The sequence below is a fragment of the Carassius carassius genome, chromosome 40 (assembly GCF_963082965.1).
Source record: "Carassius carassius chromosome 40, fCarCar2.1, whole genome shotgun sequence".
NCBI classification, from domain to species: domain Eukaryota; kingdom Metazoa; phylum Chordata; class Actinopteri; order Cypriniformes; family Cyprinidae; genus Carassius; species Carassius carassius.
The window spans coordinates 14,390,261-14,405,273 of NC_081794.1; the positions used below are offsets into that span (position 1 = coordinate 14,390,261).

The 15,013-nt window shown below is 34.5% G+C and overlaps 2 protein-coding genes across 4 annotated transcripts; both read left to right on the forward strand.

Annotated features, from left to right (window-relative positions):
• Positions 1–3,400: 3,400 nt before the first annotated feature.
• On the forward strand, positions 3,401–8,966 carry LOC132122184 (guanine nucleotide-binding protein subunit alpha-13-like). Of its 2 annotated transcripts, XM_059532148.1 has the most exons (4): positions 3,402–3,724; positions 4,770–4,996; positions 6,060–6,110; positions 8,250–8,965. In XM_059532148.1, exons 1-4 carry the CDS (start codon positions 3,445–3,447, stop codon positions 8,820–8,822), a joined length of 1,131 nt encoding a protein of 376 aa, XP_059388131.1. In that variant the 5' UTR covers positions 3,402–3,444; the 3' UTR covers positions 8,823–8,965. The 2 variants fall into 2 exon arrangements, with proteins under 2 accessions (XP_059388132.1, XP_059388131.1); XM_059532149.1 differs by lacking the exon at positions 6,060–6,110 and having other exon boundaries at positions 3,401–3,724; positions 8,250–8,966.
• A 1,535-nt stretch (positions 8,967–10,501) lies between these two features.
• On the forward strand, positions 10,502–15,013 carry LOC132122188 (archaemetzincin-2). Of its 2 annotated transcripts, XM_059532159.1 has the most exons (8): positions 10,502–10,651; positions 11,053–11,335; positions 11,424–11,597; positions 12,476–12,604; positions 13,341–13,504; positions 14,042–14,218; positions 14,355–14,514; positions 14,681–15,013. In XM_059532159.1, the coding sequence occupies exons 2-7, from the start codon at positions 11,053–11,055 to the stop codon at positions 14,481–14,483; spliced, it is 1,056 nt and encodes a 351-aa protein (XP_059388142.1). In that variant the 5' UTR covers positions 10,502–10,651; the 3' UTR covers positions 14,484–14,514; positions 14,681–15,013. The 2 variants fall into 2 exon arrangements, with proteins under 2 accessions (XP_059388142.1, XP_059388141.1); XM_059532158.1 differs by lacking the exon at positions 14,681–15,013 and having other exon boundaries at positions 14,355–14,595.

A 15,013-nucleotide genomic window follows, 5' to 3' on the forward strand; every position in this document is an offset into this window, starting at 1 on the left:
CTAATAATACAAATACTAAAGTAATACATTACGACAAAATCTGAGTATATTGAGGTCTAGCCTATTTGACAACACAAGGAAAATTGCTTAAAGACGTCTAGACATGTTATGTTAAGTGCTAATAATTTGTATGTCTACACAAAGTTACTTCAGTACATCTCTACAGTCACATCTACTATCAGGGATGCAAACACATGTATGGTCAAAAAAGAGAGAGGTTATTGAAGCCCTCGCCCCGTGGCAAATATCCAGATACTTACATAATTGTGATGAATTTAATCCTTTGTAAGTTATCATTTTGCATTGTAAGATTACAGTTAACACCTTTAAATATTACATAAATGTATTATGTATTTTTATTAAACTTAGTGAGTGAGTGTATAAATGAGCAGCAAAAAAGGATTCTTGAAAAAATCTGCACAGTAACTTTATAAAATCTAAACATGTTAATAAAAACAAATTACTATTAGTATATAGTATATTTATATAGCCTACACTACACATAAATAATATAAATTATGCTTAAATTATGCTTATTTTAAATGTATTGTGTAGGCTAGGTATAAAAAATATAGGCTTTTAATAATCTTTCAGTGCGCAAAACCATGATAATATGAAACGCTTCAAAGCATAGCGCACAAAGCGCGCATGTGCTCAAAGCAAAATGGGGTCACAGTGTGTGCTGCGCTGCACAGGTGCGCATTTAGAAGTTCACGCACGGCACAAAGTGAAGAAAGTCGAGCGCAAAAAGCTGCGTGTCAGCTTAACCAATGAAAAGTGTAGCAGCAGCTGCACGCTTGTGCGTGCTGCGTAAGGATGCATTCACGTCCGCTGGGAGATTTGAGAAATGTTCGTAAAAATGAACAGTGTAATGTTTTCAGCGGGGTGGCAACAGGGGTGGCAAGGACTTCGTCTGGGGTGGCAATTGCCACCCCAACTAGCCCTCTGGCTCCGCCACTGGGTAACGACATCCTTATGTCATGGCCTCGAGATGCTATGTTGAAGGAAACGACATGTTTTTCTCGTGGCCAGGAGTTTAATGCGTAAACAAACCTGCGTGACCATAGCAACCCAGGATTATCAGAGATGGAATCATTACTATTTTATTTTGAATTAAGTAATTATTATATTATTTATACATATAAAATTTATGCATTTACATTTTATGCATTTATGACATTTTATGTTAATGTCGAGCATTTACAGTACGCTATTATTTACAAAAGTATTCAGAATGTTAAGTAAATAGATCGAAATTGAAGCAAAAAAAATGAATATAAACGAAATGAAAAAATATAACCAATAATAATAGGCTAATAATAATAATGTACACATATTATGTGGGAAAGACTATCAGTTAATTGACTTACAAGACTGTAGGATGGATAAAAAAAGTTTTTATATTTTATTATGCACTTTATGTAATATTTATTTATGATAAACTTCATTTGAATACTGACGATCGCATGTAATACAGCCCGGTAGCCAAAGCATATGGTTAATATAATAATTACTTAATTCAAAATAATGATTCCATCTCTGATAATCCTGGGTTGCAATGGTAACGCAGGTTTGTTTACGCATTAAACTCATGGCCACGAGAAAAACATGTCCTTCCCTCAACATAAGAAGTTGTGGCAAGAGAAATGGATGTTGTTCCTTCAACATAGCATCTCGAGGCCACGACATAAGGATGTCGTTACCTCGACAAAATCATCTCGTGGCCACAACATAATATGACGTTCCCACAAATTAATATCTCGTGGCAACGACATATTATCAAGTTCCCACGAGTTATTATTTCGTGGCTACAACAAAACTAAGTAAACCGACCAAGTCACTTTACGGGCACCGTATTTATAAACGTTAAACTCAGTGTTGTGTGAGACGTTGCATGAAATTGCATTTGTAACCACTAGATGGAAGTGAAAGACTACTAATGGGCTCATTCAACTAACTATAATGTTCATAGGTTTGATGGATTCATGCATAAATATTATAAAATCACTGTTAGTCTAAGTTTAACATTTTGTTCATACATACACACCAGTTTTTACAATCATGCCAGATTATGATTACAGTTATATCTGATAATGACATCTAGACTCTTAAAAAGAGAAGACTTGCAATAAGTTGTGTCACTATTGTCACTCCTTACCTACTTATTTGTATTTTTTGTATTTTTTATTCTTTTATTATGTGTTTTTTGTTCTGTCGCTATCATTCTGTTGCAAAACAAATTCCTCGTAAGTGTAAACATACCTGGCAATAAAGTTCATTCTGATTCTGATTCTATGTGTTGTGACTCTGTGAGCCTATTCTCCATTTTGGATGTATTTAACTGTCAGCCATACATCCAGGTTGGCCAAGACCACCTCAAAGGCCTTAATGTGCTTGAACCCCAGTAATCGCTGCTTGCAGCTATATTTTCTTATTGTGATTGTCGTATATAAAAAGTTTTTACTGTGCCGAAAAAGAAAATCTGCTTTGTTTAAAATGTTACTCTTGTTTTTGATCATTCATAAGTTTTAAATGTATTCTTTGTTAACGTTTTGAGTTTCAATCAATATTTCATGATTATTAAATAAGTTGAAGAATAAATAGTGTGAATTTCTTTAAAATGTGTGAATTCTGTAGAATGCATGAATTCTTTAAAATTTGAACTTTTGATTGGAATTGATTTGCATTGAGATTATTTATCATAGAAAATAATCAATGTTTTTTTCTTCTATATCAGAATGCCATTAGCCAGAAAAGACCATCTCATCATATGTGTATATCAAAATGGGAACAGTGACTTTGAGATGGACTCTGATACAAGTGATGAAAGTTCTAAAGTCAGGTAATGAAAGTTTTTATTTAGTTCTTCAGGTTCTGTTGCTAAATATAATTTGAGCACACACATATATATATATATATATATATATATATATATATATATATTTTTTTTTTTTTTTATAATAAATAATCTTTTATTTAAAAAATGAGTTACTGTATCATTATTGTGTGTTTATTATTGTATATATTCATATAGGACACTGATTTACAAAAGTTACAGAAGCATTAGAGCCTGCAAATGAACTTTTAGATGTCCACAACATTTGTTCAGATAGTGAGTAGAAACACTGAATTTCTGCTACCCAAGAGCCCAACGTTGCAATATTACAACATTTCCCTAGTATCTTAATAAAATGTAAAAAAAAAAAAAAAAAAAATCATTTCTGCATTAGAGGCCTCCTACAACATTTTAAATGTGAAATATTTTTTTTTCTTCATTTTTTTAATCTAATCTAAGAAACTAATAAAAAAAAAAGAACTGATTAAACAATAAATAGTTGTCCATTTTTAAACCACACCCGTGGTATCCGCCTATTTGTAAAGAACACGTGAACGCGCCTCGCGTGGCAGTGCGACTGATGTATCCATGAAGTCGTTACTACAAAGATGGCGGATTTCCTGTCCTCCCGGACTGCTATAGTTTGTATTCCCAATTGTCTTCTCTCAAGCGGCGAAATTGACCAAATTAGAAAGTCTAAGGAGATCGACAAAAGCCTGTCTCGAGAGAAGACGTATGTGAAGAAACTGGTGAAGATCTTGCTGTTAGGAGCAGGCGAAAGTGGCAAGTCAACTTTCCTCAAACAAATGCGCATAATTCATGGGCAGGACTTCGACCAGCGGGCCAAAGAAGAGTTCCGGGCTACAATCTACAGCAATGTACTCAAAGGTACCAAGCCCGTAGTTTGAAATCGAAAGAGACAAGTTCATTATATAAAAAAAAGCTACACTTCGAAAAAAGCCCAGCTTTATTGTAGCTGCAGGTGGAAGTGTTTTATTGATTTCTCTCTCGTAACTTTCGATTGCTCACCCAGCCTTTAGACGACGCGAAGGACGGCAGCTTTAAATGTTGGGTTTGTTGAAGTCCAGTTCTACATATATCAGATAAAGTATTTGGACTATACACGGACATAACGATTGCGAAAACATTTACATATGTTGCCTATGTTCAAATCTCACTTAAAACTTTCAGTAAATTGGCGCCTCGAGAGAAAGTACAGAAAGTACAGCGCCTTCTTTATTCTGTGTTAGTCATCTTGGATATGTGATTGATTTATAACATTATTCTGATATATGCATTTCAACTGATTCTTGAGACATACCTGACAAAACGGATAAAAAATTCTACAGATGTTAGGAAGGAAACGTAAGCTTTTTAGTCATGTTTAGGTTTGATCTCCTGCTTCCACTTTGATAAAATCCTTATTTTATGAGTATGAGTTTTTGATTAATTTTAATATGGTCAAAACGTATTACAAAATAATTTTTAAAACTATAAAATAATTTCTGTTTTTCTAGCTACTACAATTAGCTACATAAAATTCAGGAAAATTAGCTCTTAAACAATTTCTTTGCCATTTGGGTACTGCAGTCTACATGCATATTATTACAATAATATATTTATTTTGTTCACTTTATAATACATTTTTGAATGCTGTATATTACTCTTAGTTATAGAACTCACAGTAGCCCATCTGACCTCATTGACCTCATAAAAAGGGGATATATATATATATATATATATATAAGGATTTTCATTTTTATAAGTTTGATGAAGTTGACGCAAAAATTACTCATGGTCTGAGGTTGCATATTAAAACAATGCCATTTAATTTTCTTTTTAAAGTACATCATGTCAGCAGCCTCGTATATTTTTATAGTAACCTGATTAATGCAATATGCTAATATCTGTCATTTCTAATATTTCTGTTTAGGTATCCGAGTGCTGGTCGATGCCCGTGAGAAGCTGCACATTCCTTGGGGAGATCCTGAGAATCAGGTTCACGGGGAGACCGTGATGGGCTTTGACACCCGCTCATCCATGATGACCAAAGGGATGGTGGAGACCAAAGTCTTTCTCAACTACCTGCCCTGCATCTGTGCCCTGTGGCAAGACAGTGGTATTCAGAATGCTTATGACAGACGGAGAGAGTTTCAGCTGGTAAATATAAAATGATTACTCATTTTATATTTATTAATTAATTTGCATCATTTTACATAATTTCAGCTGTTCTTGGTTCTAAAGTTTTGGATATAGAATCCACTACATTTTCTTTAAAGGATTTATGTAATTGTGGGGATTGTGAACTTGAAGGAATGTTGACCTGTTGTTAAACAGCTTTGTATTATAAATCATAGCAGATAAGCACAGTGGACTTGCATAATTATTCCTATTAAGCTTTTGCACTAAAGTGTTAATCATGGTGAAATGTTTGCTTATATATTTAATATATTTGGAATGTAATTAAGCAGCCATTTTTTGATATGATTGAAATTATTATGCACAAGAAATCATGTTTGTTGTGTGTGTAGCGTGGGCAATGGTTGAAACCTGAGAGTAATGCAAAGGTATGAGTTGAACACAAATGAAGTGACTCCTGACAATGAGGGCATTCTGTTTGTGGATGAATGTAGTTTGCATTTCAGTTATGAAGATAAGAGCATGCATGTTCAGGGGGTAGAACCCTTGTGACTGAGATTAAGATTTAGCTCAAATTTTCCAAGTAAAATCTGCATTGTCACACAAGTTGTGATTTTAAGACATTTTTATCCGTATTTATTTAGCGATAAACATTCATTTTTGGTGACCAAGTCACTTTCTCTACTTACTGCTGATTTGCATACACCACAAAGCAAGCCAGTAAGCAGCCATGCTGCAGAGCCTCATTTTCCTGATTTTGTGTTAGGTAAAATTGCTTCTGAATAAGGCCAGAGTAACCTTGTATATCATAGTAGGGTCTGCTTTGGACCAGAATATCTGGTGGAAAATATTGTGTTATGCTGTATTGTTTGTAAAAAAAAAAGTGTAAAAAAAAAAAAAGAGCGAAAAAACGAATCACTCACAAGTATTTTTATTTTATTTATTTGATTGTTGAACAGGGATGTTTAGAGTAACAGGAAATGGATAAAATAGGGAAATTGGGGCACAGCACAAGACAAATTGTTGCACCAAAGCTCACACGCTGGAGACCTAATAATGATTTTGTGTATCTTTATCTTCTTAGGGTGAATCTGTGAAGTATTTCCTGGACAATGTGGATAAACTTGGACAATTGGTAAAAAAAAATAGCATTTTATAAATGTTAATGTCTTCAGGTAACTAGAGCACAAAGTAGTTGATAGTATACCTGTATGTACATGATACAGTTTAAGGAACACACGAGATGTACACAGAATTGCAGAAATGAAATTAAACCTAAAATTCAAGCTGATTTTTTTGTTATCCATTAGGAAGACTATTGGTAAATTTTTGTGTGTACTGACATTTGGCCGATATATTGGTTACTGGTACTTTTTTATTGCATTGTACCATTAATACATGTTAGGGGTGGGCGACATGACCAAAATCTTATCACAATGAGTAATCCCATTTCACAAAAACTATAAATCACAATAGTTATTTTTGTTTGGAAAAAGGTTATGATATCAAAATTTGAATTGTTATTGATTAAATTGATAATTCTCAATACAAATTTGGATATCACAGCAATTACCAATAATAGCTTAAAGGGTTAGTTCACCCAAAAATGAAAATTAGCCTGTTATTTACTCACCCTCGAGGCATCCTAGGTGTATATGACTTTCTTCTTTCAGACAAATCCAATCAGAGTTATATTAAAAATTGTCCTGGCTATTCCATGTGTTATCATTGCAGTTGGTGGGTGGTTTTGTTCAACAGTCCACAAGACATTGAATACTAACTAACTGTTATACTTGCAAGTCGTTCTGGGCGGATGATGTAGGACATATGTGTGGCGCGCACCTGTGACATATGCTAGTCTTGCGAGTTTGTTTACAGGAGCAAAAGAAGTAAAGTTTCATTACTTTAGCAAAGGAAAACCAGTCTCTTATCAAAATCATCCAACATTTTTCTTTACAAATCCTCGTTTTGTGCTTCTAATTCATGACAGGCGTTTTGTTTTCTCTTCGCGTTTGTCACTAATCACACAACGCCGACATCTTTCATCATCCGCCGGAACGGCTTCCGTGTATGACAGATAACAGAAGTGAGAGAAAAGTGTTTATTATGTTTGTAATATGGATATTTGTCTTACAAAAAATGCATCGATTGGCTGCAGGAGGCCTTTATTCACCCCCCAGAGCCGTGTGAACGTTTTATTACAGATGCACTCACTTTATTTGACGTCTTGTGGACTGTTGAACAAAAGCACCTGACCACTGCAATGATAATGTATTGAGGGATCCAGGAAAATATTTATATATAACTCCGAATTGATTTTTCAGAAAGAAGAAAGTCATATACACCTAGGATGTCTTGAGGGTGAGTAAAACACAGGCAAATTCTAATTTTTGTGTGAACAAACCCTTTAACATGATTAAAAATTTCTCAAGCTTACTGATGGCAAGCAAACAGTAACAAAATAAGAACAAAGAAGCTAATTATGAACAATAGGACAAATAAATTAAATGAAAGTTTTTCAAATAAGTCTATCAGAAATAAGAAATACTGCAGAAATTGAATAAAGGATAAATTGAAAAAAAACCCCTGCATAATCTTCACTGTACAATTTAAATGTATATAGATCCTTGTTAAAGGTAAAGTTATTCAGTCAAGTCTAATGTTTATTTTTTCATTCATTGATTGATTAACCTTAATGACACAGACTGCAGCAGGAAGATTAGGCTGCTGTCACTCTAAGACTTTATGCATAGATCCAACATATCGACACATGCAATAATACCCCCCCCCCACCAACTGTTTATGTTCCCTTAAATACAGGCAAATGTTTGCATGTATGCCAACCGAGACCGATGTTTTGACATCACATTCTGTGTATTTGAATATTTAATCACAATAAGCTGCAAAAGAGAACTCAATTTATTTACTTGCATGATGTTTTCTGTTCGTGCACTTTGGTTGAATGGGCACAGAAATGGTAGCTGAGTCTGCATTCAAGTACCTCATTGAGTTCTCATTTGTGGCTTATTGGGCTTTGAATGGTTTAGAATAGCTTGGATGTTTAAACTGGTGAGGTTTAATGGAAATAATAAACGTTTGTGACAGCGCAGCACTGCAATGTGACATGAGCGTTACCGTGATAGAGACAGAATTAACTTATTTCTATGGATTTATTGTGTCCGGGTAATACAAGTACTAAATTTTTATAAATGTATAGGGTCGTCTTATGGTAGTATTATGGCAGTCTGATAATTGTTTTTCATTTAATCTGCAGGACTACTTGCCCAGCCAAAAGGATATACTGCTGGCACGAAAGCCCACCAAGGGGATCCATGAATATGACTTTGAAATCAAGAATGTTCCTTTCAAGATGGTGGATGTGGGGGGACAGCGGTCAGAGCGCAAGCGATGGTTTGAGTGCTTCGACTCTGTGACCTCCATCCTTTTCCTAGTCTCATCCAGTGAATACGATCAGGTGCTCATGGAAGACCGTCAGACCAACAGGCTCACAGAATCACTCAACATCTTTGAGACTATCGTCAACAACCGCGTCTTCGCCAACGTCTCCATTATTCTCTTCCTCAATAAGACAGACTTGCTGGAAGAAAAAGTTCAGAATGTGAACATCAAGGACTACTTTCCCGAGTTCATAGGTGATCCCCACAATCTGCAGGATGTTCAGAAGTTCCTGGCCGAGTGCTTCCGTAACAAGCGTCGTGATCAGCAGCAGAAGCCCCTTTACCATCACTTCACCACCGCCATTAACACAGAGAACATTCGTCTCGTCTTCCGTGATGTCAAAGACACCATCTTGCACGACAACCTTAAACAGCTTATGTTACAATGAAAGGCAGCGATTGGCCTTCAAGAACATTCCATTTTAATTAGGTTTTTATTTTATTTAATACAAAGTACAAGTGGTTCAATACTTATTGTGGTTGAAGGAAAAATAGATAGTATAATTATGCAACTTTAAAAAAAATGTTTTCATATTATTACAGTCATATATTTATATATATATATATATATATATATATATATATATATATATATATATATATATATATATATATATATATATATATATATATATAATATATATATATATATATATATATATAATGTATGCAAAGAATTTGATATCAGAGCAACCTTTTTAAGCTGCTTGTAGCCATATCAAATATGCCAAGAAATGGTCCTCAGTTATTCGCCAAAATGTAGTTCTGATCGTTTACTGTATGTTTATGAATGCATATTTTCATATAATAGAACTGTTAACACTCCTGTAACCCATTGTCTTAACACCTGGATTTTGTTAAGCTTTTCAAAAAGAAAGTGTGAGAACTCAGGGCTTTAAATATTTAATACAGAGAGCTCTTCTGCTCTAGTCAGCAGTTTGTGGGCTTGTTATATAAGGCCCCACTCTCTGTTTTTTGAAAGTAGAACATGGTTTCACTGCCTTTGTCTTCCCACACTCAAAATAATTTTTACTTGCACTCGCATCGTGACATTAAATTAGTACAATTAAGGTACTTTTTTATGAAGTACTTATTGTCATATTACATTTATTCATATGTAAAGGTAAAGTGTCTGCCGTTTAAGCCTGTACAGAACATCTGTACAATTTCTTTTTCTCTGACATTTCACCCCACCCCCAAGCTTTATATTTTACACACTAACATAATACCATACATTTATTGTATGTATTCTATAAGGCCAGAAATTAAATAGGTTTTTTTTTTTTTTTTTAATTCACTTTAAAAACAGAAAGTAGCCTTATGTCTTTGTTCCTGTGTAGGTTAAAGTGGACAGCTTTAGCTCAGGGTTTTATAAAATGACTGTTAAAGCAGTCCAGATATATTTCTGTGTATTGGTTGCTTAAGACATTTTTTTAAATGGGCCAAGCAAAGTCACCTTTGCCTTAAATGTCTAGATCATTCAAAGCTGGTTTAATGCGAGATCAATTAAAATGTGTTGATGGAGTGACTAAGTCTTAATGTAATCTTAATGAAAACAAGCACTGTAATCTGACTGTTAATAGAAAATGTATATGGACTGATTCCTGAATTTAGTTGTTTAGGTATAGAATCTGTACAAAAAATGAGTTCATGCAGTGCTATCTTAGTCATGGCCACAATCACTTGCTTTTTGTATAGTGTGCTCTGATTGTTTTTTTAATCACATTTGTGTAATTCTGTATATTAAATCTGATTGTTTTATCAGAATGGTTGCGTATTCATTTTACTGTTGTCCTCTCATTTCAGGAAAGAAAAATATATTAGGTGCAATAAGGCTATATTGACCCAGCATCCCATAAATGAAAAGTCTAGCACTTTAGAATACATACAGAATGTAATCTGGACTTCTTAGGTATAGCCTGTAATACATTTATGAAATATTACGAATTATAAACGGGGTTAATTATTCATCCAGGTCTAATAGTGTTTATGTGTTTATAGTTAAAATAAATAAAACCAATTACCAATGGTTAAAAAAATTACATTGAGTGGGACTTTCCGTTTGAAAACCACAATGGCAGGCGAAGTGAATATTGAAATGCGACAGGCAGCCCAGGTTTGACGTTGGTTATGGTTTCTGTTTACTATTTTCAGCGTTTTATCTGAAACGCATCAACTGAGTCCAGTCTTCGACCTTTATCCTAGAACACATTTAAAGGTAGCATTGCTTTATTAGTATGTGTTGACATGGCTTCCTCTTTCATTTAGGGTAACTTAATCTTTGAGCGCTAATCCATGTTATGCTAATATCAAGTCAGCTCGAACTGTGTTGTCATTCAGTTTAATAAGTCGTAGTGCTAAATATAAAAATGGCTTTTGTTAATTAATAACGTGACTTTATCGCGTGTATAGGGTAACGTTATATCGATTACGTGATACAGATAGATAGAATACACTTCCCCTAACACCTGTAGTAAAAACAGTGCCACAGTGAACATGATAGTACAGTTAAACACCAGTTTACCCAGAACACTCATTTTAGTTTCTTCTTTTGTGTTTATTGGCTACTTTCTTGATTAATTTTTTACTTTGTACATGTGTGTGTATTTGTATGGACAGATGCAGGTTATTGAGCATCCTGTTGAGAGACTGCACACTGCTCTCCTGTCCACACGGAAAGATCTAATAGAAACCTACCAACAATTCAGCAGACCAGAGAAGACACTTTTAGAAGAAGGACTCCTGCCTGGCAATTCACTTTTCAACCCCATCACCATTCACTCAAACTCAGACTGGATTCCTGCGCATCCAGAGGATCCTCAAGACTTTCAGAGGTTTTACATCAACCCTTACCGCCGTTCTCCAAGCAGTGGGCATAATACCATCTACATTCAAACTATTGGTTCGAGCACTTAGTATGTAAAACAGCTTAAATGTGTCTTTTATTATTCGTAGTATGTTTACATTTGTAATTGTATCCCTTTGCACAGGCTCTTTTGGGGAAGGAGCGGATGTGGCAGTGCAGTATGTTGAATGGCTGAAGGATTACTGCCAGGCATTTTATTATGGACTAGTGGTCAAGCTTTTACCACCGGTAACAGTTGCTTCAACAGCGTGTTCATTTCGCATCAACGACAACACACACAACCTTCAGCTTCATGCTGGTTAGTACTGTTGCTACTGAACACAACCAGAACCACTGGCACTGGCTGAGTCTGGGACTAGGAAGCTCATTTATGAAATGTTTGTCAGCATAAAATCAGAATTCACACTGAATTAATTTACTTCATGTATTTCTTGGTCTTATTTTGAACAAACAAATATATACATATTTTTATACACACTACACCTAAAAATTGGTGTATTGTTTATGTTTTTAAAATGTTTTAATTAGTAGTAAATTAATCAAAAGTGACGGTAAAGACATTTGTTGCAAAACATTATAATTCAACAAATAATCAATTTTTCAAAGTTGTCTTCAGCACAAAATCAGCATATAAAAAAGGATTTCTGAAGGCTTGTGTGACACTGAAGACTGGAGTAATGCCTAATGAAAATCAAGCTTTGCCATCAAAGGAATAAATTACATTTTCAAATGTATTAAAATAGAAAACAGTAATTTTGAATCGCAACAATATTGAACTATATTACATTTATTTTATCAAATAAATGCTGCCTTGGTGAGCATACGAGACTTCAAAAACATAAAAAAATATAACCAATCCCAAACCTTTGAACAAATGTATATTTGTTATTTAAATACATTGATAATCTTACATTTTAATCAAAATAACTTGCTGTTCCTCTGAAAACTTTTCTGCTGATGTTACTTTTAGTAATTAGTAATAGTTATTTAGGCAATGTTTTAGCAAGACTAAATTAAGTCTAAGCTATATTTTGGTATGTAACACCAAATTTATCCAGTCAATAAATAAAATCTGTTTTACAAACTGTAGAGTATATTATGGAAATAAGATTAATTGCAAACAGCAATTCACGTCGACTTGTATGTAAACTTAATGCTTTCTTTATATGTTTACAGGAGAGCTGTTGAACTTCTTGAAAAAGAAGAAGCCCAGAGATGCCTTTTGCATTGTGGGGATCACCATGATCGACTTGTACCCCAGAGAGTCATGGAATTTTGTTTTTGGCCAGGCTTCTCTCACTGACGGTAATTCTTAAATTAAGTAGCCATGATCTTGTTAATGCTGCAAATTTTATTGTAACTTGAAAGCAAAGTTGTTATTGTAGCACAGTGTCTTTTTTTATTTAATGGGATAGTTCACCCAAAAACACTCTCATGTCGTTCCAAATCTGTAATAACTTCATTCATCTTCGGAGCACATATTAAGATATTTGTGATGAAATCCGAGAGCTTTCTGACCCTCCATAGCCAGAAACCACCACCTAGTGCCATTTTGGAGAGTATAAAGATGTATGCACCTGCTTTTCCATGCATGTAAACGATGTATGTGCATGGTGCTGCTGATGTAGAACACGCATGAACTGTACCTTGTTTACATTCAGAGAAAAGCACGCGCATACATCGTGATGCTCTCCAAAATGGCACCAGGTTGATGCAGAGGAGAAGATTTGTGGAATAAAGTTGCTATTTTTGTTTCCTTTGCACACAAAAAGTATTCTCATAGCTTTGTAGAATTACAGTTGAAACACTGATGTCACAGGGACCATTTTAATGATGTCCTTACTACATTTATGTGCATTGATTGTGGTTGGACCCTTGCTGTCAACAGAGGGTCAGAGAGCTCTCGGATTTCATCAAAAATACTTACAAGTTTGGAACAACATGAGGGTGAGTAATTAATGACAGAATTTTCATTTTGGGGTGAACTATCCCTTTAATAAACCTTTTGTTATTTTTAGCACACATTTTTTTGTTTCTATAGGAATGGGAGTATTCAGTTTTGCCCGATATGATGATAATTTTTACCAGAGAAGCTATGCAGGACGGCTGAAGAAGAATATAAAACTAAAGCTAGGAGACTACTCGGTGTTTGAAAATTACTACACTCCTCCAATCACCAGCACTCTTCTCCTCCGTTCCTGCAAGGTGAAGTTAAACTGCCCAAACCCTCACATAAAAAAATGCATTAATGTTTTTCAAGATTTGTAATATGCCCTGTGTTTCGAAAACAAAACTATGGATGCTTGGTAATTGCCACTTTTTAATCTCACAATTCTGACTTTTTTTGCAATTCTGAGTAATATCTCAGATTTCTAACTTTCGTCTCGAAAAATTGAGTTGTAAACTCAAAATTGCGATTAAGGCAGTACTGCAAGATGTTAACTCGCAGTGGTGAGAAAAAAGTCAGAATTGCGAGATGTAAACTCACAAATACAAGTTCGTAACTTATAATTGTGAGATATAAACTACTGCGGGAACAAACAATTCAAAATTTTAAGATGCAAACGCAGAATCATGTGGAAAAATAAAAAATCAAGTGTTGTGAGATAAAATTTCACCATTATCTTTTTATTTTTTCATTATGTGAAAGAAATAAGCTTTCATAGAAAACATTTTATAAATGTGCTAAACATTTTATTTGAACTCTTTTAATCACAACTGTTATTTACACATCTGTGGTAGACCCTGACACATGAGATTGGACATATATTCGGTGTGAAGCATTGCCAGTGGCTAAACTGTGTCATGCAAGGCTCCAATCACTTAGAGGAGTCTGACCGTCGACCTCTTGACCTTTGCCCCATCTGTTTGCGTAAACTACAGTCTGCCATTGGATTCAAAATAGCTGACAGATACAAGGTAAGACCACACCCTTCCAGAAATGACTGTAGTTTGCAGCAGTGGATATAAGTATTTGAAACACTCTCTGGTGAACCGATGTAATTGAACATTTGAACATCACTAACTTAAATAAGTATAGTATGTTACTCAACAGGCCTTGCTGCACTGGATTGAAGATGGAGCTGCCAACAGTGAACAAAATCCAAAACCCACACAAGCCTTCCAAGAGTATAAACACTGGTTGTATAAGTGCTTACGAATATTGGAAGGTGAAAAATCATGATCCAGCCAATATGATCTTTTGCTCCCTACAAGTGGAGACATGCTATATGCACATTCATGAAAAGAGCTTTGGTGAGAAAGCTAAAATAACATTAAATAACATTTTATTTCTCTCTTTTTGTTTAAAATGTGAGTTTAATCAGAAAACAATTTTCAGACAACAGTCTAAAATATTTTATTTTAAAATCTGATTTAAAGATTTTTATTAGTTGTCTGTTGTGCAGAAACAGAAAACCTCTCAAGACCACATATTCTCATCCCACTGAACATAGAGCAAATATAATTCCTTTCCATTATAAAAATTCAAGTCATGTGACAGTAATTCAATAACAAATATAGTTTTACTATAGAAGTAAGTGATGAAGCAGTCTTATAAGACACTGTCACATTTGAATTTGGCATTGCATTACATTGGGAATCTTTGTCTTCATTTCAGTTGTACAACCTGAGCTCTGTAAAGCTTTGAATTCACAGTTATCTTTAATAATAGAGATGCAAATGTAATCCACACAGTTGATAACACTGCATCAT